Raw genomic sequence first — 24,998 nt, forward strand, 5'->3', positions numbered from 1 at the left:
GCCTTCTCGATGCAACTCCGCATTACATGGAGTAATGTCTCCACCTGGTGGACATTTACCATTAATGCAGGTACAGTAGACTTTCCAATTTAGAGCTCTAGTATATTTATATTTTCAGGTGTTTATATATCCAAAACAGTTACAGTTGACAGTACTGTGTATTACATGTTGTACATGTGAAGCTGTATATGGAAAATATCAAGTTCCCTACTTTTAATGCTGTTTCTACAGGTCTTAAAATCTAGCAGCCAGAATCAGTTTTGGAGGAAATTCAAGGAGGGGCATAATTAATTAAAATTGAGCTACATTCTTGAGTGTACGGTCACAGTTATGAAATCAAACAAACAAACCTTTGTGTTGGGTGTGAAATTTCTTAAATTGGCTGAAGCCATTCCTGAATTTGGTGTTTTTATGGTTGTAGAAAGCACAAACTGATCCAAAATTTCCCACAGAAGTTCAGCTGGGTTTTAAGTCTGGGGACACTGTGATACAGCAGTTATAATAAGGACAATACTCTGCACCAGTTCCATTGAGGTTAATTTAATTTTAGCCATCTACTGTACATGTCTATAAATATACCAAGAGGATTAGAAAAGTCTTAGAAAGTTATTTTATTCTTCATGTCTAATACACCAGCCATTTTCAGATTAGATTTTAAAGGAGTCCAGATACTTCTGATCGATCTGGTTCTGAAGTTCTTCTGGGATGCACTGTGAGAATTTGTAGCGTTCTTTAATCCACTTCCCTCCTTCAGTGTTCTCAATGGCTACCGCTGCGACACCTGCAAAGAACACGGCGTGACATTCAACATTTGGGTTCGGCAAACTTCAATCTTAGACCATGTTGACAGACCTACGACTGTGCCTCCCAGCTTCTCCACCAGATGAATCGCAGCCTTCATGGTGCCTCCAGTCTCAATCCATTGATCCACTATCAGAACCCTCAGACCTGTGGGAAAACGGAGCATCTGGTTAGATAGATAGATAGATAGATAGATAGATAGATACAACCCCAATTCTAATGAAGTTGGGATGTTGTGTGAAATGAAAAGAAAAACAGGATACAGAGATTTGTAAATCCTCTTCAACCTATATTCAATTGAATACACCACAAACACAAGATATTTAATGTTCAACCTGGTAGACTTTTGTTTTTGTGCAAATATCTGCTTATTTTGAAATGGATGCCTGCAACACATTTCAAAAAAGCTGGGACAGTGGCAACAAAAGACTGGGAAAGTTGATGAATGCTCAATGAACACCTGTTTGGAATATTCCACAGGTGAACAGATTAATTGGAAACAGGTGAGTGTCATGATTGGGTATAAAAGGAGCATCCCCAAAAAGCTCAGCTGTTCACAAGCAAAGATGAAGCGAGGATCACCACTTTGTGAACTACAGAGGATCTTCAGACAGCACAAAATCCCAGTTTAAACCGGTTAACACCTTGAGACAGAAATTAGTTCACCCTAAGGACATGATCCCTAGTTATAAACAGAGCAATGTAGTGTATTCTATCAGATGTCAGGAAAACTGTAACGAACACTACATAGGTGAAACAAAGCAACCTTTACACAAAAGGCTATACCAGCACCACAGAGAGGGCACCAGTGGACCTCAGTCTGCGGTTCACCTCCACCTTAAAGACACTAACCACACGTTTGAGGACAAGGAAGTTAAAATATTAGCCAGAGAGAAGAAATGGTTTGAGAGAGGGGTCAAGGAGGCATTCTTTGTGAAACGTTTGAAACCCAGCCTTAACCAGGGAGGGGGCCTGAGACACACTTTATCCCCTGTTTACAATGTGGTACTCAGGTCAAAGGAGTTTCAGTTTTTGTTCATGGTAATGAGTCATTCATGTCATCAAGGGAGCCATCAGAAAGGCATCCATCCCATCATTAGAGGGACAGCTGTCCTGCCATTAGGTGTGCTAACTACAGCACAATAGTTGCTAATTAGAGCTGTTGTTTAGTCACTAGCCTATAGCAGTCTGCCTCTCAGTAGGAGGGGTCTGGTTAGGTTTAAAACTCCAGCTTTTGTTGGCTTCTGTTTTATTCTTCTCTATAAGAGTCAGACAGAAGTCAGACTTCCAGAGCAAGAATTTTACTTGAGGAAGCTTCTGCGATTTGAAGCGAAACGTCCTCGCGTCAAGCAACCCAGTCCAGTCGAAGATTCAAGCTTCTCTACACTTTGTGAACAACTGTGTGGGAAAAAAAAATAGGCCAACAGTTTAAGAACAATGTTTCTCAATGTTCAACTGCAAGGAATTTAGAGATTCCATCATCTACAGTCCAGATAATTGGCAAAGCTTCTGGGGAAAACCTGGTGTTGTTAGGAGAGACGGCATCCATCCCACTTTGGATGGAGCAGCTCTCATTTCTAGAAATCTGGCCAATTTTCTTAAATCCTCCAAACCGTGACTATCCAGGGTTGGGACCAGGAAGCAGAGTTGTAGTCTTACACACCTCTCTGCAGCTTCTCTCCCCCTGCCATCCCCTCATTACCCCATCCCCGTAGAGACAGTGCCTGCTCCCAGACTACCAATAACCAGCAAAAATCTATTTAAGCATAAAAATTCAAAAAGAAAAAAATAATATAGCACCTTCAACTGCACCACAGACTAAAACAGTTAAATGTGGTCTATTAAACATTAGGTCTCTCTCTTCTAAGTCCCTGTTGGTAAATGATATAATAATTGATCAACATATTGATTTATTCTGCCTAACAGAAACCTGGTTACAGCAGGATGAATATGTTAGTTTAAATGAGTCAACACCCCCGAGTCACACTAACTGTCAGAATGCTCGTAGCACGGGCCGGGGCGGAGGATTAGCAGCAATCTTCCATTCCAGCTTATTAATTAATCCAAAACCCAGACAGAGCTTTAATTCATTTGAAAGCTTGTCTCTTAGTCTTGTCCATCCAAATTGGAAGTCCCAAAAACCAGTTTTATTTGTTATTATCTATCGTCCACCTGGTCGTTACTGTGAGTTTCTCTGTGAATTTTCAGACCTTTTGTCTGACTTAGTGCTTAGCTCAGATAAGATAATTATAGTGGGCGATTTTAACATCCACACAGATGCTGAGAATGACAGCCTCAACACTGCATTTAATCTATTATTAGACTCTATTGGCTTTGCTCAAAAAGTAAATGAGTCCACCCACCACTTTAATCATATCTTAGATCTTGTTCTGACTTATGGTATGGAAATAGAAGACTTAACAGTATTCCCTGAAAACTCCCTTCTGTCTGATCATTTCTTAATAACATTTACATTTACTCTGATGGACTACCCAGCAGTAGGGAATAAGTTTCATTACACTAGAAGTCTTTCAGAAAGCACTGTAACTAGGTTTAAGGATATGATTCCTTCTTTATGTTCTCTAATGCCATATACCAACACAGTGCAGAGTAGCTACCTAAACTCTGTAAGGGAGATAGAGTATCTCGTCAATAGTTTTACATCCTCATTCAATCAATCAATCAATCAATCAATTTTTTATATAGCGCCAAATCACAACAAACGGTTGCCCCAAGGCGCTTTATATTGCAAGGCAAGGCCATACAATAATTAAGTAAAACCCCAACGGTCAAAACGACCCCCTGTGAGCAAGCACTTGGCTACAGTGGGAAGGAAAAACTCCCTTTTAACAGGAAGAAACCTCCAGCAGAACCAGGCTCAGGGAGGAGCAGTCTTCTGCTGGGACTGGTTGGGGCTGAGGGAGAGAACCAGGAAAGACATGCTGTGGAGGGGAGCAGAGATCGATCACTAATGATTAAATGCAGAGTGGTGCATACAGAGCAAAAAGAGAAAGAAACAATGCATCATGGGAACCCCCCAGCAGTCTACGTCTATAGCAGCATAACTAAGGGATGGTTCAGGGTCACCTGATCCAGCCCTAACTATAAGCTTTAGCAAAAAGGAAAGTTTTAAGCCTAATCTTAAAAGTAGAGAGGGTGTCTGTCTCCCTGATCTGAATTGGGAGCTGGTTCCACAGGAGAGGAGCCTGAAAGCTGAAGGCTCTGCCTCCCATTCTACTCTTACAAACCCTAGGAACTACAAGTAAGCCTGCAGTCTGAGAGCGAAGCGCTCTATTTGGGTGATACGGTACTACGAGGTCCCTAAGATAAGATGGGACCTGATTATTCAAAACCTTATAAGTAAGAAGAAGAATTTTAAATTCTATTCTAGAATTAACAGGAAGCCAATGAAGAGAGGCCAATATGGGTGAGATATGCTCTCTCCTAGTCCCCGTCAGTACTCTAGCTGCAGCATTTTGAATTAACTGAAGGCTTTTTAGGGAACTTTTAGGACAACCTGATAATAATGAATTACAATAGTCCAGCCTAGAGGAAACAAATGCATGAATCAGTTTTTCAGCATCACTCTGAGACAAGACCTTTCTGATTTTAGAGATATTGCGTAAATGCAAAAAAGCAGTCCTACATATTTGTTTAATATGCGCTTTGAATGACATATCCTGATCAAAAATGACTCCAAGATTTCTCACAGTATTACTAGAGGTCAGGGTAATGCCATCCAGAGTAAGGATCTGGTTAGACACCATGTTTCTAAGATTTGTGGGGCCAAGTACAATAACTTCAGTTTTATCTGAGTTTAAAAGCAGGAAATTAGAGGTCATCCATGTCTTTATGTCTGTAAGACAATCCTGCAGTTTAGCTAATTGGTGTGTGTCCTCTGGCTTCATGGAGAGATAAAGCTGGGTATCATCTGCGTAACAATGAAAATTTAAGCAATACCGTCTAATAATACTGCCTAAGGGAAGCATGTATAAAGTGAATAAAATTGGTCCTAGCACAGAACCTTGTGGAACTCCATAATTAACTTTAGTCTGTGAAGAAGATTCCCCATTTACATGAACAAATTGTAATCTATTAGACAAATATGATTCAAACCACCGCAGCGCAGTGCCTTTAATACCTATGGCATGCTCTAATCTCTGTAATAAAATTTTATGGTCAACAGTATCAAAAGCAGCACTGAGGTCTAACAGAACAAGCACAGAGATGAGTCCACTGTCCGAGGCCATAAGAAGATCATTTGTAACCTTCACTAATGCTGTTTCTGTACTATGATGAATTCTATAAAACCTGACTGAAACTCTTCAAATAGACCATTCCTCTGCAGATGATCAGTTAGCTGTTTTACAACTACCCTTTCAAGAATTTTTGAGAGAAAAGGAAGGTTGGAGATTGGCCTATAATTAGCTAAGATAGCTGGGTCAAGTGATGGCTTTTTAAGTAATGGTTTAATTACTGCCACCTTAAAAGCCTGTGGTACATAGCCAACTAACAAAGATAGATTGATCATATTTAAGATCGAAGCATTAAATAATGGTAGGGCTTCCTTGAGCAGCCTGGTAGGAATGGGGTCTAATAAACATGTTGATGGTTTGGATGAAGTAACTAATGAAAATAACTCAGACAGAACAATCGGAGAGAAAGAGTCTAACCAAATACCGGCATCACTGAAAGCAGCCAAAGATAACGAACGATACGTCTTTGGGATGGTTATGAGTAATTTTTTCTCTAATAGTTAAAATTTTGTTAGCAAAGAAAGTCATGAAGTCATTACTAGTTAAAGTTAATGGAATACTCAGCTCAATAGAGCTCTGACTCTTTGTCAGCCTGGCTACAGTGCTGAAAAGAAACCTGGGGTTGTTCTTATTTTCTTCAATTAGTGATGAGTAGAAAGATGTCCTAGCTTTACGGAGGGCTTTTTTATAGAGCAACAGACTCTTTTTCCAGGCTAAGTGAAGACCTTCTAAATTAGTGAGACGCCATTTCCTCTCCAACTTACGGGTTATCTGCTTTAAGCTACGAGTTTGTGAGTTATACCACGGAGTCAGGCACTTCTGATTTAAAGCTCTCTTTTTCAGAGGAGCTACAGCATCCAAAGTTGTCTTCAATGTCTTCAATGCCTCTACTGGTGGTTGGCTCTCACTGCGGTATTGTATCACTTTATCAGAAGTGTCTGACTCCGTGGTATAACTCACAAACTCGTAGCTTAAAGCAGATAACCCGTAAGTTGGAGAGGAAATGGCGTCTCACTAATTTAGAAGATCTTCACTTAGCCTGGAAAAAGAGTCTGTTGCTCTATAAAAAAGCCCTCCGTAAAGCTAGGACATCTTTCTACTCATCACTAATTGAAGAAAATAAGAACAACCCCAGGTTTCTTTTCAGCACTGTAGCCAGGCTGACAAAGAGTCAGAGCTCTATTGAGCTGAGTATTGCATTAACCTTAACTAGTAATGACTTCATGACTTTCTTTGCTAACAAAATTTTAACTATTAGAGAAAAAATTACTCATAACCATCCCAAAGACGTATCGTTATCTTTGGCTGCTTTCAGTGATGCCGGTATTTGGTTAGACTCTTTCTCTCCGATTGTTCTGTCTGAGTTATTTTCATTAGTTACTTCATCCAAACCATCAACATGTTTATTAGACCCCATTCCTACCAGGCTGCTCAAGGAAGCCCTACCATTATTTAATGCTTCGATCTTAAATATGATCAATCTATCTTTGTTAGTTGGCTATGTACCACAGGCTTTTAAGGTGGCAGTAATTAAACCATTACTTAAAAAGCCATCACTTGACCTAGCTATCTTAGCTAATTATAGGCCAATCTCCAACCTTCCTTTTCTCTCAAAAATTCTTGAAAGGGTAGTTGTAAAACAGCTAACTGATCATCTGCAGAGGAATGGTCTATTTGAAGAGTTTCAGTCAGGTTTTAGAATTCATCATAGTACAGAAACAGCATTAGTGAAGTTTACAAATGATCTTCTTATGGCCTCGGACAGTGGACTCATCTCTGTGCTTGTTCTGTTAGACCTCAGTGCTGCTTTTGATACTGTTGACCATAAAATTTTATTACAGAGATTAAAGCATGCCATAGGTATTAAAGGCACTGCGCTGCGGTGGTTTGAATCATATTTGTCTAATAGATTACAATTTGTTCATGTAAATGGGGAATCTTCTTCACAGACTAAAGTTAATTATGGAGTTCCACAAGGTTCTGTGCTAGGACCAATTTTATTCACTTTATACATGCTTCCCTTAGGCAGTATTATTAGACGGTATTGCTTAAATTTTCATTGTTACGCAGATGATACCCAGCTTTATCTCTCCATGAAGCCAGAGGACACACACCAATTAGCTAAACTGCAGGATTGTCTTACAGACATAAAGACATGGATGACCTCTAATTTCCTGCTTTTAAACTCAGATAAAACTGAAGTTATTGTACTTGGCCCCACAAATCTTAGAAACATGGTGTCTAACCAGATCCTTACTCTGGATGGCATTACCCTGACCTCTAGTAATACTGTGAGAAATCTTGGAGTCATTTTTGATCAGGATATGTCATTCAAAGCGCATATTAAACAAATATGTAGGACTGCTTTTTTGCATTTATGCAATATCTCTAAAATCAGAAAGGTCTTGTCTCAGAGTGATGCTGAAAAACTAATTCATGCATTTATTTCCTCTAGGCTGGACTATTGTAATTCATTATTATCAGGTTGTCCTAAAAGTTCTCTAAAAAGCCTTCAGTTAATTCAAAATGCTGCAGCTAGAGTACTGACGGGGACTAGAAGGAGAGAGCATATCTCACCCATATTGGCCTCTCTTCATTGGCTTCCTGTTAATTCTAGAATAGAATTTAAAATTCTTCTTCTTACTTATAAGGTTTTGAATAATCAGGTCCCACCTTATCTTAGGGACCTCGTAGTACCGTATCACCCCAATAGAGCGCTTCGCTCTCAGACTGCAGGCTTACTTGTAGTTCCTAGGGTTTGTAAGAGTAGAATGGGAGGCAGAGCCTTCAGCTTTCAGGCTCCTCTCCTGTGGAACCAGCTCCCAATTCAGATCAGGGAGACAGACACCCTCTCTACTTTTAAGATTAGGCTTAAAACTTTCCTTTTTGCTAAAGCTTATAGTTAGGGCTGGATCAGGTGACCCTGAACCATCCCTTAGTTATGCTGCTATAGACGTAGACTGCTGGGGGGTTCCCATGATGCACTGTTTCTTTCTCTTTTTGCTCTGTATGCACCACTCTGCATTTAATCATTAGTGATCGATCTCTGCTCCCCTCCACAGCATGTCTTTTTCCTGGTTCTCTCCCTCAGCCCCAACCAGTCCCAGCAGAAGACTGCCCCTCCCTGAGCCTGGTTCTGCTGGAGGTTTCTTCCTGTTAAAAGGGAGTTTTTCCTTCCCACTGTAGCCAAGTGCTTGCTCACAGGGGGTCGTTTTGACCGTTGGGGTTTTACATAATTATTGTATGGCCTTGCCTTACAATATAAAGCGCCTTGGGGCAACTGTTTGTTGTGATTTGGCGCTATATAAAAAAATTGATTGATTGATTGATAATATAGTCAGAAGATTCACAGAATCTGGAGAACGTAAGTGGCAAGGCCAAAAACCAACATTGAATGCCCGTGACCTTCGATTCCTCAGGTGGCACTGCTTTAAAAGCCGACTTCATTGTGTAAAGGCTCTTACCACGTGGGCTCAGGAACACTTCAGAAAACCATTGTCAGTTAACAGTTCGTTGCTACATTTAAGTTAAAGTTCAAACTCTACCATGTAAAGTGAAAGCCATACATCAACAACATCCAGAAACTCTGGGCACGAGCTCATTTGAAATGGACAGACGCAAAGTGGAAAAGTGTGCTGTGGTCTGATGAGTCCACATTTCAAATTGTTTTTGGAAATCATGGACGTCATGTCCTCTGGACAAAAAAGGAAAAAGACCATCCAGATTGTTACCAGCGCAAAGTTGAAAAGCCAGCATCTGTGATGGTATGGGGGTGTGTTAGTGCCCATGACATGGGCAACTTACACATCTGTGATGGCACCATCAATGCTGAAAGGTACGTCCAGGTTTTGGAGCAACACATGCTGCCATCCAAGCAACGTCTTTTTCAGGGACGTCCCTGCTTATTTCAGTAAGACAATGCCAAGCCACATTCTGCACGTGTTACAACAGCGTGGCTTCGTAGTAAAAGAGTGCAGGTACTAGACTGGCCTGCCTGCAGTCCAGACCTGTTGCCCTTTGAAAATGTGTGGCATATTATGAAGCGCAAAATACGACAACGGAGACTCTGGACTGTTGAACAACTGAAGTCGTACATCAAGCAAGAATGGGAAGGGAAATGGGAATGGGAATGAAATAGCAACTGTACCCCCCCCCACACACACACACACTAGCTTCTTAATCTGTCCCTCTGTGTAAGCCCAGATACTGTGATGAATCTCATTTCTGCTATATGTATTTGCAACCTCCTTCTTTCGGTTGTCACCCAAAGTTCATGACCAATTAATAAGGATAGGAGTGTAAATAGACTGGTAACCTGAGAGCCTTGTCTTCCGACTCATCTCCATCTTCAAGCATCTGTAAGACAGACTCAGCCCCAGTCAGTGTTTTGATCTCACATTCCAACTTACTCCCACTCGGGAACAAGACCCCAAGATACTTGGATCAGTAACTCTCTCCTGACCCACAGAGGACAATCCTTTTCTGAGAGGACATAGGTCTCAGACTTTGAAGTGCCGATTCTCATCTCAGTTGTATCACTGTCTCAAACCTTCCCAGTACCTTTCAGTTTGAATTCAATTTAGTAATTATGGTTTTATTTAGTCAAGTCATGGGATCGATACATGAACATTTCCAAGTAACTGAATAAGTTTTGGACTTCAGTTACATCCTTCATTAAGAATTACAAACAGCATGGGGAAAAAAAAAAAATCTTAAAAATCACAGCCCCAGGAACCTAGAACTACTACAAAATTGTGTCTTCCATTTAATGCATTGGCATTCAGTTTTTGAGAGCTGCCTACTCCAGACTGATTTACCACATAGTACCTCTCCTTTTGGTTGCGCCTGTTAGAGGTTGTAATCAACAAACCTGCGTCCTTCTCGTCTTACATAATTCCAGACTGCATTAGTCAATAATTGATCTTCTTTAAGTCCAAGAAACATTGAGTAACTTGGTATTGTTAACGTTTCCCCCATCACCTGACTTGTTTCTACAAAACTGCAGCACTGTCCAAATACTTATGAATCTGACCAAAATGTTCTTGGCACACTTGATATTTTGAGATGTGGGTGTGGTGTTGCACTTTGGATCGAGTTCACTCTTAAAAGGTTAACCTGGTTTGAGGGCATCCAGCCTGGTTTCCAAGTTCTTCTTCAAGCCCGTGTAGTCAGTGTACTCTTGCTGTTCAGTTGGGACACAAAGGTGGCCTGCTTTGCGGATCGCCAGAAAACCTTTTCCAAGGGTGGTGGCAAGTGATGCTCCTGAAAAACTGAACGTTTATCCACACAGACTCTACAAATCCCAGCCTATCCCAGCAGTCATAGGGCGTGAGGCGGGGTACATCCTGGACAGGACACCAGTCTGTCACAGGATCACATATAGACAAACAACACATTCACATCTACGGACAATTTAAAGTTCCCAATCCTCCTAACCTGCATGTCTTTGAATGTGGGAGGAAGCTGGAGCACCTGGAGGGAACCCACACAAACACAGGGAGAACATGCAAACTCCACACAGAAAGGCCACAGGTGGGAATCGATCCCATGACCTTCTTGCTGTGAGGCAAGAGTGCTAACCACTAAGCCACCGTGCTGATATGTATTATACAAATAATGAATGTTTATGAGTTCAATGGTACGAATATTTCATGAGGTGAAAGATGGAATGTTCCAGTCAACTCATGAAATATTCGTACCTTTGAAAGAATGTAAAAACATTCATTATTTGTTTTATATAACAGCTAAAATAGATCCTTATCATTTGATATTTTCTTAATTCATAAACAGAAAGGGGACTTACATTTTGGTGTGCGTCACTGGTGCTTTGACATAAACGATACCAACACGAACTTTAAATAGGAGTCCAAAATTGTTCTCAGTCAACTTGGAAAAAGTTAGATAGTTCAAAAATAATTGTAGATGTAGTCCGTGATACTTCAAAAAATAAATAATTACTTTGTGTACTTCCTCAGTCCAGTGAAAAATCACGTTCGAAATTTGTCCAGCTTTTCGTCAGAACAGCTCTTCATGCCTCCAGGCGGCTTATGGCGCAGTGGATTTGGTTTGTGTGTGTTAGAAGAATTAGCACTATCAGTTAGCTCGTTCAAATCATTGTCCGTCAGCAAAACAAACTCCGCCTTGTGTAGCTAAACGGTGCCCCACTAGCGTGTGCATGGGCGTGGTTCGCAGCGTGCAATGGTACAAAACGTATGGAACCAAATTTGTACAGTAAATGGAACGAATAATCCATGTCACGTGACAAACAAAGGACCAATCAAATGACAAGGATCCACTCACCCGTTAAAAACTGAAGATATATAACTTCAGAAAAATAGTCAGCATTTGCTGCCTCAAGCCGAAGTTCTGGCCCATCTACAAAACTGCAGCTTTTGTTTATAGCTGATATGAGAAGTCTAAATTTAGAATCCAAGCCAGTGGATTTAATTAACACGAGACATCTAAGTTTCTTAAAGTGTTGCTTACCGAGAATGAATCCCATGGCATCAATTCCAGCCACGAGGTCAATGGGCTCAGTGCGGAATGGATCAAGAAGGTCTTGGACACAGTCTACCAAAGCCTGCATGAAATGCAAAGGCAAACACTTACTCTCCCAGCATGCATCAGAAACACATTAGTCCTAGAAGGGTTTCTACAGACCTGAGAGTTGCAGTAGATTCTGGATGGGTCCAACCAGGCGTGTGTTGGTCCTTTTATGTTGGGTGCCATGAGGGACAAATACCATGCTTTCTGTCTGTCTGCAGGAACTGCGTGCACGTCCATTTTAGAAGACCACTGCCTGTTTTGAAGGTCCAGCGCCAATCTGGACAGTGGCCTGTGACTCTTCCAGATCAGTTTACGTGGTGGGGGGGGTACACCGTGTGACTCCCCCCCCCACACACAGTTTGGCTGAACTTTAAACTGAGCCAGTCATTTGTTGTCCAGCCTCAGCTGGGATCTGTGTCTTAAAGGAACATGCCACAGTTTCATTATGGTTTTGTATGGGAGACCTGAAGTGCAAAACACAGACAGGCATTCTGGAAAACAAGGATATTTCTAATAACATGCAATTTTTGTTTTTGTGGAATGTAGCAAAATTGTGTTAAGGATTATGGTGGCCCTGAAGTGCAAAACACAAAAAACATTTTTATTATGAAAAAGCAATTATTTTCACAGAAGACAATTTTAAAAAAATTGACTCTGAAAATTTGTCCAAAACTCATTTGGCTGTTTTGTTCAGTTATGTAACTTATGAGATGCCATGGCTATTCCAAAAGCCAGTCTGCTTTTGGAATATACCCTGACAGGCCCACTGATCACATGATGGATGGACGCTGGCCCTGCACCCCAGGGTGCTGGATGACCCCTCCTGCTTGCGGTCCAATTACTTGCATGATCATCTTCAATAATGCACTTTGTTTTTTTTGTCTACGGGTGGGCAATTTTTCTTTTGCAAAGGGCCAAATGAGAAACAGAAAATATTGTGGAGGGCCGAACAAAAGGGCAAAACTGAAGTCTACACAAAAATAATTTTATTCCTATATAAAAAGCAGTAAATAGCACTGTTTTGACTGTTTTTAGTGATTTTGTGGGATATCTCAAAGCTGGTCTTGGTTGCTGCTTCCCTGAATGCATGAAGCTTGGTAAAAAAAAAAGAAAAAAGAAAGCCTTCTTGCTTTTCAAGCTTAGCGAGCAAACTTCTGATGTCCACGCTCTTTCAGCTTCAGTCAAGTTTTTATACTTCTCTGCATGTTTCGTGTCGTAATGCCGACTCAAAATGTAATCTTTGAGCACGGCGACGTGCTTTCCACAAACCAAACAAACAGCTTTACACCCGACTTCAGTAAATAAATACTTAGGAGTCCATATTTTGTTGAAAAATCAGCATTCAGCATCCACCTCTCTCTTTTTGGCATGAGCGGACATTTTTGAGGAGCGGTATTCATTGATGGGATTAATCATTTCCAAGAACAAATAAAAAACAGGCTTCAAAATAAAAGCAATGCGGTTTTAGTTCAGTCATAAAGGCACACGACGACAGCTAAACAAAGGAGAAAAAGTCACAGACCGTCAGGAAAAAGTGAATGATCCTGCACCTTTCCCATCACCGAGAAGCCTCCGCAGTGCCAGGCGGTGTGGCATGGGGTGATCGCTCTGTGCCGGGCTCTACCACACACACACACACACACATGCAGCCACAAATGGATTGGGAGGCGGACGAAGGTCACACGCAACACTAACTTGGCAGAATAGTAAATATTTTATTCTCTAATTTCCAGGTATTTGTGGGCCAGTCCGAGTCAGTCGAAGGGCCATATGCGGCCCACAAAATGCCCAAGTGTGCTCTGGCCTTTCTGTTCCCCGTTTCTTCAGCTTTGTAAAACCCTTGAACTGTTAGAATGGCCTAAGTTTTCAATTTAAATTTTTTTCAATTTATTTTCATTTATGGGTGATTCTTTAACTGCGGGCACTATTGGCCTTGTAAATGTAATTTCCACCACACCATTGCCTTACAATATAAAGCGCCTTGGGGCAACTGTTTGTTGTGATTTTGCGCTATACACATGTGCTCTGATGTCACTGTTTATCTCCATAGAAACTACCCAATCTTTCATACAAACTGTTTAAAGGGACATTACAGTGTTGTGGTGGAAATTACGGCAATAGTGTGGGACAACTACATTTTGTTTAAAAAAAAATCACAACAGTTGTATGACACTGAATACCCCAATTATGTTTTGATTATTTTACTGATATTTTATTCAGAGATATTTTAAAACATTAGAAAAAACGTTTCTTTACCATTCATTTTTATCATTGAAGATCAAAAGTCTGGGTGTGGGACAAGCACAAAACGGCAATATTTGCATATAATGATGCTGAAAAAAGGTGAAAAAGTCATCATAGACTACTAGAACAAATTTCTTAACACACTTTCATTGTAAAGATAACTATAAAAGTGTGAAATTTCCCCTTTTTTCTGTTTTTCATACAATATGATCAAAGGACATAAGTGCCCGTAGTCTAAGAATCACCCTTATATAGCGCCAAGTCACAACAGAGTTGCCTCAAGGTGCTTCACACAAGTAAGGTCTAACCTTACTAACCCCCAGAGTAGCAGTGGTAAGGAAAAACTCCCTCTGAGGAAGAAACCTCAAGCAGACCAGACTCAAAGGGGTGGCCCTCTGCTTGGGCCATGCTACAGACATAAGTTACAGAACAATTCACAAAACGAATATACAGGAAATGCTGTTGGTGCAGAGGACAGGAGGGTCTCCAGCACAAATACCACACCCATCTCTGGATGGAGCTGCACCTCAAACAGAGAGAAAAAAAAAAAAACAGAATCAGGCATCAGAAAGACAAGAAATACAGTATAATTTGTCAGTATTAAACCACAAGAAAAACAGGAAATACTAAGGTGATCGCCGGCCACTAGCCCGAATCATCACTAAAAGACCCAGAATTGAGGTAAAGTTGAGGCCGTGGCTTGCTCCGTTTACTAATAAAATGAATTAAAAGAGTAAAAAGCGTAAAACTCTACTATACCAGTATGCTAGCCATATGAAAGGGAAAATAAGTGTGTCTTAAGCCTGGACATGAAAGTCTCCACAGAATCTGACTGTTTTATTGATGCAGGGAGATCATTCCACAGAACAGGGGCGTGATAAGAGAAAGCAGTGGGTCTACTTGAGGTTTCTTCCTCAATATCATCAGAGAGACTTACCGCTGTCACCTGTGTGCTTGCTCAGGACAAAAAAAAAAAAAAAAAATAGACAAAAAAAAAATGCTTGGATACAGAAACTGTGTCTCCAAAAGATGTTGAAATTGTTCATTTCTTTTTGAGATATTTTGTACACTAGGGTGACCAAACATCCTGTTTTTCCAAGACATGTCCCGTTTTGACATCCTGTCCTGGCCGTCCTGGGTTGATTTTAAAAAGTGATGACAATGTCCTTGTTTTCATTGTGCCATTAAATTGACCAGCATTCGAGTATCTCATTGCTGAGCTGAGTGTCTTGGTTTTCCGTAATTAAAATATGGTCACCTCAGTGTACACAGACAGACACAGGATATGGGGGAGTTGATAAAGTTTCAAGAACTTTTAAAGACAAGCAGCTGTGGCTTGTTGTGGTGTGATTAGCACCCAGGCTTCAGAAGAAACTCCCTGTCTCTTATGTTCATTGTGCATGTTAAAAGTTGCCAGCATGGCCCAAAATTGGAGGTTCACTCATCCTGATTTGTATCTATCAGAACCCAAAATGTCAGAGCTGAATATGCAGTAGATTTTACGGGATTATTCACAGAATGTTTGAGTTCCAACTCTCCAAAAGTCTCCATTAATCCTACATTCACCTTCCTAATCTCATATATTTCTCATATGTTTGACTGCGTATGTGTTTTTACTACTTAGAGCTTCTTCTTTCTTGTTTGTTTTTGTTGTTTCTGTTTCATGTTCACACTCACCACAGGCTCTTCTGCATAAACTCTTACTGCTGTTTTCACAGCTGCAGAATCTGTGCCATCAGAGTTAGCCAGCAGGATTCAACCATATTTACAGAAGATTTCTCTTTCAGGTGAGTAATTCTACTCCAGTTTGAAAATAAACTGTCAGATCTAACAGTCACATTTTTGCTAGATTACGTCCATGTTGTGTGGGCCGCCAGAAGAGGAGGTACTGCTGGCCCACCACCAGAGGGCGCCCTGCCTGGAGTGCGGGCTCCAGGCACCAGAGGGCGCAGCCGCCTCACAGGAGCAGCTAGGGTGACAGCTGTCACGCATCACCTGCAACAGCTGTTACCAATCAGCAGGGGTACATCAGCAGGACAACGTCTCCACCTCTTTGCCGAGATATCGTTCTACCTGGAAGGTAATATTCTCAGCTGACTGCTTAACAGTAACCTTTTGTGATTTTTGTGAGTGATAACAGACCTTTTTTCCAACGAGAGGTGGAGGTAGCTTTCCTGCCGTGCGGATTACTGGGTGCAAACGCGCCCACCTTTAATTGTGTTTTTGTTCCTCGCCAGCAGTACCAGGTCCGACACGTGGAGGCAGTGGCCACCTGGGAGTTCGGGACTTGGCGGCTCCAGTATTCCCGGGGTCTGGTGGCGGAGGAAATCGTGTGGTTCCGGTTCTGCTTTGGACAGGTGTCTCCTATCTTTGAGCCTGCCCACACGACACCTTTGTGAATTGATTCTGATCTATTGTTGTAATCTGTTGTATTTGTTGTGCACATTCACAACAGTAAAGTGTTGTTATTTGACCTACTCCATTGTCCGTTCCTTTGCGCCCCCTGTTGTGGGTCCGTGTACCGACACTTTCCCAACAGGATATCTCGGCCAGCGTCATGGATCCCGAGGGGCGTCAACCGGCTGTTGAACGGCCAATGGAAGAACAGGGCGCACAGGCGTCCGCAGGAGGAATGATCGGTGAGTTGCAGCGGATCCTCACCGCTTTCACGGCTCGGTTGGATTTAATGACCGAGCAGAACGTCCTCCTTAACCGCAGGGTGGAGGCTCTCGCCCCTCCTGTCGACCCTGTGCGTAACAGTGACGTTCCACAGGTCGTTCAACGACCCCTCCCACCTTCCCCGGAAGCATACATAAGCCCTCCAGAGCCGTACGGAGGTTGTGTGGAGACGTGCGCGGACTTTCTTATGCAGTGTTCGCTCGTCTTCGCACAACGTCCCGTCATGTACGCGACTGATGCTAGTAAGATAGCTTATGTCATTAATCTGCTTCGCGGCAAGGCACGCGCTTGGGCTACAGCGCTTTGGGAGCAAAATTCACGGCTCCTTCTGATATATGATGGGTTTGTGAGGGAGTTCAGAACAGTGTTCGATCACCCAAATAGAGGAGATTTTGGGCATCCCATGGATGTTAAAGCACAATCCCCGGATCGATTGGCCGTCTGGGGTGGTGGTTCAGTGGAGCGAAACCTGCCATCGGGTGTGTTTAGGATCCTCGGTTCCTCCCGGTTCCCAGGCTAAGGAGGAGGTCAAAGTCCCTCCCAATCTGTCGGCAGTGCCGGTTGAGTACCACGATCTTGCTGATGTCTTCAGCAAGGATCTGGCACTCACCCTTCCCCCGCACCGTCCGTACGATTGTGCCATTGATTTGGTTCCAGGCGCTGAGTTCCCGTCCAGCAGGCTGTACAACCTCTCACGACCTGAGCGCGAATCAATGGAGACCTACATCCGGGACTCATTAGCTGCCGGGCTGATCCGGAACTCCACCTCCCCGATGGGGGCAGGTTTCTTTTTTGTGGGCAAGAAAGATGGCGGACTTCGTCCATGTATTGATTACAGGGGGCTGAATGAGATTACAGTTCGCAACCGATACCCGTTGCCATTATTAGATTCCGTGTTCACCCCCCTGCATGGAGCCAAAATCTTTACTAAGCTGGATCTTAGAAATGCGCATCGCCTGGTTCGGATCCGGAAGGGAGACGAATGGAAGACGGCATTCAACACCCCATTAGGTCACTTTGAGTACCTGGTCATGCCGTTCGGCCTCACAAACGCCCCCGCGACGTTCCAAGCATTGGTTAATGATGTCTTGCGGGATTTCCTGCACCGATTCGTCTTCGTATATCTAGACGATATATTCATCTTTTCTCCGGATCCTGAGACTCATGTCCGGCATGTACGTCAGGTCCTGCAGCGGTTGTTGGAGAACCGGCTGTTTGTGAAGGGCGAGAAGTGTGAGTTTCACCGCACATCTTTGTCCTTCTTGGGGTTTATCATCTCCCCCAACTCCGTCTCTCCTGATCCGGCCAAGGTTGCGGCGGTGAGAGACTGGCCCCAACCCACTAGCCGTAGGAAGCTGCAACAGTTCCTCGGCTTTGCAAATTTCTACAGGAGGTTCATTAAGGGCTACAGTCAGGTAGTTAGCCCCCTGACAGCCCTGACCTCACCAAGAGTCCCCTTCACCTGGTCGGATCGTTGCGATGCCGCGTTCAAGGAGTTGAAACGGCGCTTCTCATCTGCACCCGTTCTGGTGCAGCCCGATCCTAGTCGCCAGTTAGTGGTTGAAGTGGACGCCTCGGACTCAGGGATAGGAGCCGTGCTTTCCCAGAGCGGGAAGACCGATAAGGTCCTTCACCCGTGTGCCTATTTTTCCCGCAGGTTGACCCCGGCCGAACGGAACTATGACGTCGGCAATAGAGAACTCCTTGCGGTGAAAGAGGCTCTTGAAGAGTGGAGACATCTGTTGGAGGGAACGTCCGTGCCATTCACGGTTTTCACTGACCACCGGAACCTGGAGTATATCAGGACCGCCAAGCGGCTGAACCCCAGGCAAGCCCACTGGTCACTGTTCTTCGGCCGTTTTGACTTCCGGATCACCTACCGTCCCGGGACCAAGAACCAGAGATCGGATCAGGTGGGCCCTCGGTCCAGGCCCACCTGCAGAAGTGCCGTCGGGTGTGGCGTGACGCCCGTTCTGCTTTGCTAAAGGCCCGGACGAGGGCAAAAGCCCATGCAGACCGTCGGCGGACCCCGGCCCCTGCGTATCGGCCTGGGCAGGAGGTGTGGTTATCCACAAAGGACATCCCCCTCCAAGTGGACTCCCCCAAGTTACAGGACCGTTACATCGGCCCATTCAAGATCCTGAAGGTCATCAGTCCAGCCGCAGTGAGGCTTCGGCTGCCGGCCTCACTGCGGATCCATCCTGTGTTTCATGTGTCCCGGATTAAACCTCATCACTCCTCACCCCTCTGTACTCCGGGTCCGGCGCCGCCTCCTGCCCGGATCATCGATGGCGAGCCGGCTTGGACTGTACGCCGGCTTTTGGATGTCCGTAGGATGGGCCAGGGCTTCCAGTATTTGGTGGACTGGGAGGGATACAGCCCCGAAGAACGCTCCTGGGTGAAGAGGAGCTTCATCCTGGACCCGGCCCTCCTGGCCGATTTCTACCGCCGCCACCCGGACAAGCCTGATTAGGGCTCTCCAGTTGGTTCAAAATGCTGCTGCCAGACTTTTGACACGAAGCAGAAAGTTTGACCACATTACACCCATTTTGGCATCTCTTCACTGGCTTCCTGTCCCTGTGAGATCAGATTTTAAGGTTCTGCTACTAACCTATAAAATTGTTCATGGACTGGCACCTCCCTACCTAGCTGACCTAATTAAACCCTACAGGTTTCAGGGTGCAGGACTGCTTTGCGTCCCTATGGTGAATAAGAAGTCTGCGGGTCACAGAGGTTTCTCTTATCGTGCCCCTGTTCTGTGGAATGATCTCCCTGCATCAATAAAAGTCAGATTCTGTAGAAGCTTTCAAGTCCAGACTTAAGACGCACTTATTTTCCCTTTCGTATGGCTAGCATACTGGCATAGTATGTTACTATGCTTTTTACTCTTTTAAATTTATTTTATTAGGAAACAGAGCATGCCATGGCCTCAACTTTATCTAAAAGTTTGGACTAATGGCTGGTGATCACCTTAGTATTTCTTCTGTTCTTTCTTGTTGCTTAATGCTGACAAATTATACTGTATTTGTTGTCTTTCTGATGTCTGGTTCTGTTTTTTCTCTTTGTTTGAGGTGCAGCTCCATCCAGAGATAGATGTGGTGTCTGTTTCTGTAACCCTCCTGTCCACCTTCAAAATTTCCTGTATATTCATTTTGTACATTGTGTCAGTAGCATGACCCACACAGAGGGTCACCCCTTTGAGTCTGGTCTGCTTGAGGTTTCTTCCTCAAATCATCAGAGGGAATTTTTCTTCACAACTGTTGCCTGTGTTCTTGCTCTAGGGGTTAGTAAGGTTAGACCTTACTTGTGTGAAGCACCCAAACTAATATTAAATACACACAAAACTGGGATAAAATATGAGGACAAGGACATGAACACAGTCCGTGGATAACTAAGGGATTACAAAATGCCTGCAAAAAGAAAAATGCACTGTATAGACAATTGTAAAACAAAACTATTGAGGCAGAAGAGAAATACAGAAAGTATAAAAATATGTAAACCAGTATTATGAGGAAATGCAAAAAGGAATGCTATGTGAGATTATTAGAACATAATTAAAACAATACCAAAGGTATGTGGAATGTGTTGAATCATGTAATTAGAAATAGATCAAGTCATGCAGACAGGTTTTTTTTTAACAATGATGGGTCTCTAAATAATATGAAGGATATAGTTAATGGTTTTAATAAATAATTTGTAAATATTTGGCCTGAATTGGCAGAAAAAAAGCCATTATACAAGACAAATAATGCATGTTTTTACATTCTTTCAATGGAACAAATATTTAAATTTGTGAAAGCTGGAATGTTCCATCTTTCAACTCATAAAATATTCATACCATTTCACTCAAACATTCATTATTTGTATCATATCACCTTTTTAATTTGTCACATGACATTTGACTTTGAGAGGTCAAGTTCAAGGTCATAATTTTATCTCAAACTGTTTACAGCCAATCTGGGTTAAACATCGTGGAAGGATTTTGACCAGCATAACACCACATTTTGGACAGAACTGATGAAATGTCAATTGGCTACACAAAACCAGATATTATAGTATTTTTGAACTAAAAAGAATTCATTTGTTTGAATCAGTGTTAAGTGTTTTGCTTTTTGAGTGCCCCTCCTAGTTCCTAATTCTGAAATACAGGAGAATAACAATGGAAAGGTGGGGAAATGAGTTCTGATAGAAAAGCCACTCGATCAGTGGTGAGCATGAAGAACCAAGAAACCACAGCCACTCCTGTCTGAGGAGAAGAGCAAATCCATGACGATACAATACCTTATTGACTTTTTTCCCTTCATTATTAAGTGTTGGTGAACACTCTTTGTGTGTGTGTGTGTGTCTCTCTTTCAGTCTGTCTGTCTGTCTCTCTCGATGCATCAGGCATGGTGTCGGCATGGCTCATAACAGGTGGACACAAATGCGAGTTCTCACAAGGTGTGGAGTAAGTAAAAGGTTTAATCGTCAAAGCGAGCAGGGAGTCGGTACACAGGTGATCCAGCAGCCAGTGAGGCAACGGTAACAGACAGGCGAAAGGCTGAGGTGCGGTTCAACAGACAGGCACAGGTCAAAATACACAGCGAGGAGGCGATCAGAGACAGACACAAACTCAAGGTCGAGGGCAAAGCAAGGTCAAAAATCCAGCAGCTAAAAAACAGGGTAAAGGTGAACTTGGAACTAATGCTGGAAAGTGACATGAGATCAACAATCTGGCAATGAGCAGTGAGACTGTGAGGGTATTTATAGAGAGGAGACTAATCAAGGTGATGTGAAGCAGGTGTGTGGAAGGTTCTGGAAAGGGGTGTGGTTTTGTGAACCAAAGAAGAGGGAAGAATGGCAAGAGAGTGTGAGAGGCCAAAACAAAGTGGACTGGGGCAAGATAACTAAGTGGCTGAAAAACCAACGGTGCAAAGCAAGTTAAGTAAGTGACAGAAAAACTAACAGTGAATAACGTGATGTGTTCCAGACAAGCAATAATGCGTGAGCAAAACAAAAGGGGAAACAAAACTAGGAAATAACGTGACTAATCCAAATAGTGGGAAACAAGAAGATCTATGATTATAATCGAAACTAGAACAGGGACTGATACAGATTAAAGTATAAAAATAAAATGCAATAACTGATAAAGACATGGAAAATCAGATTTCAAACTGAGCAGAAAATAACTGACATGAAACAAAACCAGTAACCACAGGATACAACACAAAATAGATGATAGAGAATAAACAAACCCAGTGACTACAGAATAATGCAATAAATAAAACAAAATAACTGATAAACAGAAAATGCAATAAATAACAAATGGAACATGATATGAAACGAAACACTGAAGGTGAATAATAACAAAAGCCTGTGACTAAAGCATAATACAAGAAATGTGATAAACAGAACTAAACTTAAGGACCAGGAGTGAAAAAACAATAACCATCTACAGAATAAAAGATAACCAAAGAAAGAATCCGTGACAAAAGTGTAACATAAAGAAAAGCAATGAATAACTGAATGACTGCAAACTAAATAATAAGGTAAAGAATGAAACCAGTGACTAAATAGTAAGCAAAGCAATAAACACAACCAAACTGAGACTAACATGAAAAAGTATAAACTAATGAAAGGTAAAACCAGAAAATCAAAGAGGAAATAAGGCAATGAACAAAGACCTAACCCCAGAGCCGGGGCTGGGCATGACATGATGTAGTCGAATGTTGCGTCTGGTGATTTTACATCATTTCTCTCCGCCTTCCAACAATCGGATTTCAGTAGGCTCATTAAGAGTCTAGTCTGACCCGTACTTTTAATCTTCCTCCTGAATACTTCAGAAGATTTGTGTTTTAAAGGAGCAGTGCACACACAACAGTGTAGTACAACTTCTTTCTCAACCCAAATCTGGTTTTTGTGATAATCTGTCTAAACCATTCATGCTGTGCATTAATTCTTTGGACAATTGCATGTTTAAAACTTTTGATATTGTGAACATGACCCTGGTTCTTGTTGAAAGAGGTGGCCCGTAATTCAGACGCAAACACAAAGTGTCGCTGTGCCACTGAGGTACCAAACAAAGGTTTGGAACAATTCATCGCTCTGACATTGTTCCAAAGAACTGCTGATAAATTAACAAACACAAGATAAACATTAAAAGCAAGTTAGTAGTCCTTCCAGGTACTACTGCTACTAGTAGTAGGGGTGATGGACAATAGGCAATGCTAGTTATAGTAGTAGACCTAGTCATTGCAGCTTTATATAAAATTGGGTGTTTTAGTAGCAGAGGTAGTGGAACTAGTAGCAGTGATGTCATAATATTCTCGTAAAAACCTCGTAACATCAGCATTATGGTATACCTGGAATTTTAATTGTCAGGGTTTGGGGTTTTGTTTGGTGTTTACTCTGTTTTATTTTTGTGATTGCTTTTGTTACATGTTAGTTCTCTTGCTGGTCTGTATCCTGCTTGGGTCTTTTCTGTGTCTTGGTGATGGGCATCACACTTTGTCTGGCCACACCCATGTTCTGGTGCTTTCCACCCACACCTGTTTCTAATCTGCAGTTCATCCATCACCTGGATGTATTTAAGGCTCACGGGTTCCACTCGTGCTTTGCCAGATCGATGTGCCTTGTGCCTTCCTTCCAGCTCTGTTTCGTGTTTTTGCTTAGTCCTGCTTGCCTCATAGTGTATTTTGACCACCTTCCCCAAAGGCGTGGTCCAGATGTTTTTGTACTCTTGCTCGTTTTTGACTGCCTTACCGTGTACCGAATCCAGCTTACGTCTTCAGTAAACGATTCTAACCTACAGAGCTGTGTGTTTGTGTCCAGCCTTTTCTGATGAACAAGCCTGATATTAATAGTAGGTGGCAGGTTAAGTAGTAGTAATGCAGTATACCAGGAGATGAAGTAGGCTGGGAGCAATGACGGTACATTAGTGCATACAGTATGGCTGTAGTTTTAGGATTATTACTATGTAACATAACAGAAATCAGGCTGTAATTAACTCTGTGTGCCACCCAACTCCTGGTACAGGCCTTGGTTAGCTCTCTATCCAACTACTGTAATGCCCTTCTAACAGGCCTTGCATCTTGTACGTTAAAGTCTTTGCAGATGCTCCAGAGCGAGGCGGCATATCTGGTTTTTGGCCAGCGCAAAGGTCACATTTGACCCGACCCTTATTGAGCTCCATTAGCTAACCATTGCTGCCTGCATCCAATTCACTAATGTTTGCCTCCAAAGTGACAACTGGGTCTGCATCCTTCTGGTACCCCTTGACCCCTGCAATCTTCCAAGGACAGTATCTTGCACTGCCATCATCTCTACACACAAAGCAATCCAGGCTATTTGTAGACCCTGATGGTGAACAGGCTCCCAAATGTTATCAGAGCAGAGGTGTCCCTCTTTACTTTCACAAAACTCTTAAACTCACCTGTTCGAAAACATCCTCTAACATCTCCAACAAACCTAACATGCCTAACTCGCAGCTACCATGCACTGCTTTTCTCTCTAACTTTTGTACCTTCTCAAGTTTTACTCTCTGGGATCTACTTACATTTTTCCACTTTCTCTGACTGGTTTGTATATGTATGTAAATATAGTATTCATCAGTACCCTGAAGTGTCCTGTTAACCTTAAAGATACTACTGCACTAACCTGAATATAAGACGTGCCTGATTATAAGACATCCCATATTTTTCAGTATGTTTTTGATGAAATATTGTTTGATGAGTATTTTTTTCTCAAAAAAATGCAATTCATTGATGAACTGCATTTTTTTGAGAAAAAATATTGTCTTATACTTGGGCTAATACAATATTCACTGCTATAGCTTGATTGGGATTCCACACTTGTTAGCCACTTTGAATAAAACTGTCACATGAATGTAATGTAGTAGGGATACACAGCTGGTACTGTGAACATCAACGTATAGTACAGCACAGTACTGAGCCTCTGCAACTTGGTGTCTTCGTGCCACAGCGCAAACCTTTCTCCACATTCCACAGTCAGACATTTAAGTGATTTAGGTCAACCCCGGGTTTTGTGGAGGCTGAAAGATGTCCAACCTCAGGCGTGGGCGCGATCAGCCCACGGCCGTTACCATGGAGACCGCAACAAGGCAGCGTCTCTACTCTGCGCGTTCCCAAAGTAAATCTCCCCATTGTGAGGGGGCGTGGGGTTTGAGGAAAGTCAAACCCCACGCTGCCACCATCATCCCTAATCACCCCCACCCCCCGCGCCCCCAAAGGGACTGTTCACGCGCCTCCCGCAGGTGTTAAACCTGATGAGTGGATGAATTTTGGTGCGTAAAAAGCGCGTTTCAGCAGCGCTCCGTGGGTGTGTCGTGGATAAAGACGCGCCATCCGCCCTATAGACGCAAAGTGACTGACTGGTCTGACTCCTCCCAGTGTTCCCACTGCCGCCACTTCACGTGCGCCTTAAAAGTGCAGCTGGAGTGCGCAGGGAAACCCACGGAGAGCTTTCTCCGCTCAG

General features: G+C 42.7%; 1 protein-coding gene across 1 annotated transcript; it reads right to left on the bottom strand.

Moving 5' to 3' along the window:
* Window positions 1-627: 627 nt before the first annotated feature.
* zgc:174895 (uncharacterized protein LOC100126024 homolog) lies at window positions 628-11,913 on the bottom strand. Its single transcript, XM_034168896.1, has 5 exons — window positions 11,718-11,913; window positions 11,544-11,637; window positions 10,173-10,319; window positions 853-948; window positions 628-781 (listed from the first exon to the last, which is right to left on the bottom strand). The coding sequence occupies exons 1-5, from the start codon at window positions 11,838-11,840 to the stop codon at window positions 648-650; spliced, it is 594 nt and encodes a 197-aa protein (XP_034024787.1). The 5' UTR covers window positions 11,841-11,913; the 3' UTR covers window positions 628-647.
* Between the last annotated feature and the right edge of the window lie 13,085 nt (window positions 11,914-24,998).

This window comes from Thalassophryne amazonica, chromosome 4 (assembly GCF_902500255.1).
Source record: "Thalassophryne amazonica chromosome 4, fThaAma1.1, whole genome shotgun sequence".
Lineage (NCBI taxonomy): Eukaryota > Metazoa > Chordata > Actinopteri > Batrachoidiformes > Batrachoididae > Thalassophryne > Thalassophryne amazonica.

What these genes read in the sequence shown, in the direction of transcription:
- zgc:174895 (XM_034168896.1), bottom strand. Translation starts at nt 11,840, where the DNA reads ATGGACGTGCACGCAGTTCCTGCAGACAGACAGAAAGCATGGTATTTG. An exon ending in GCTGGATGCCCTCAAACCAG is followed by an intron (nt 949 to 10,172) that starts GTTAACCTTTTA and finishes GTTTTCCCACAG; the next exon opens with GTCTGAGGGTTCTGATAGTG. An exon ending in GCTGGGAGGCACAGTCGTAG is followed by an intron (nt 782 to 852) that starts GTCTGTCAACAT and finishes TGTTCTTTGCAG; the next exon opens with GTGTCGCAGCGGTAGCCATT.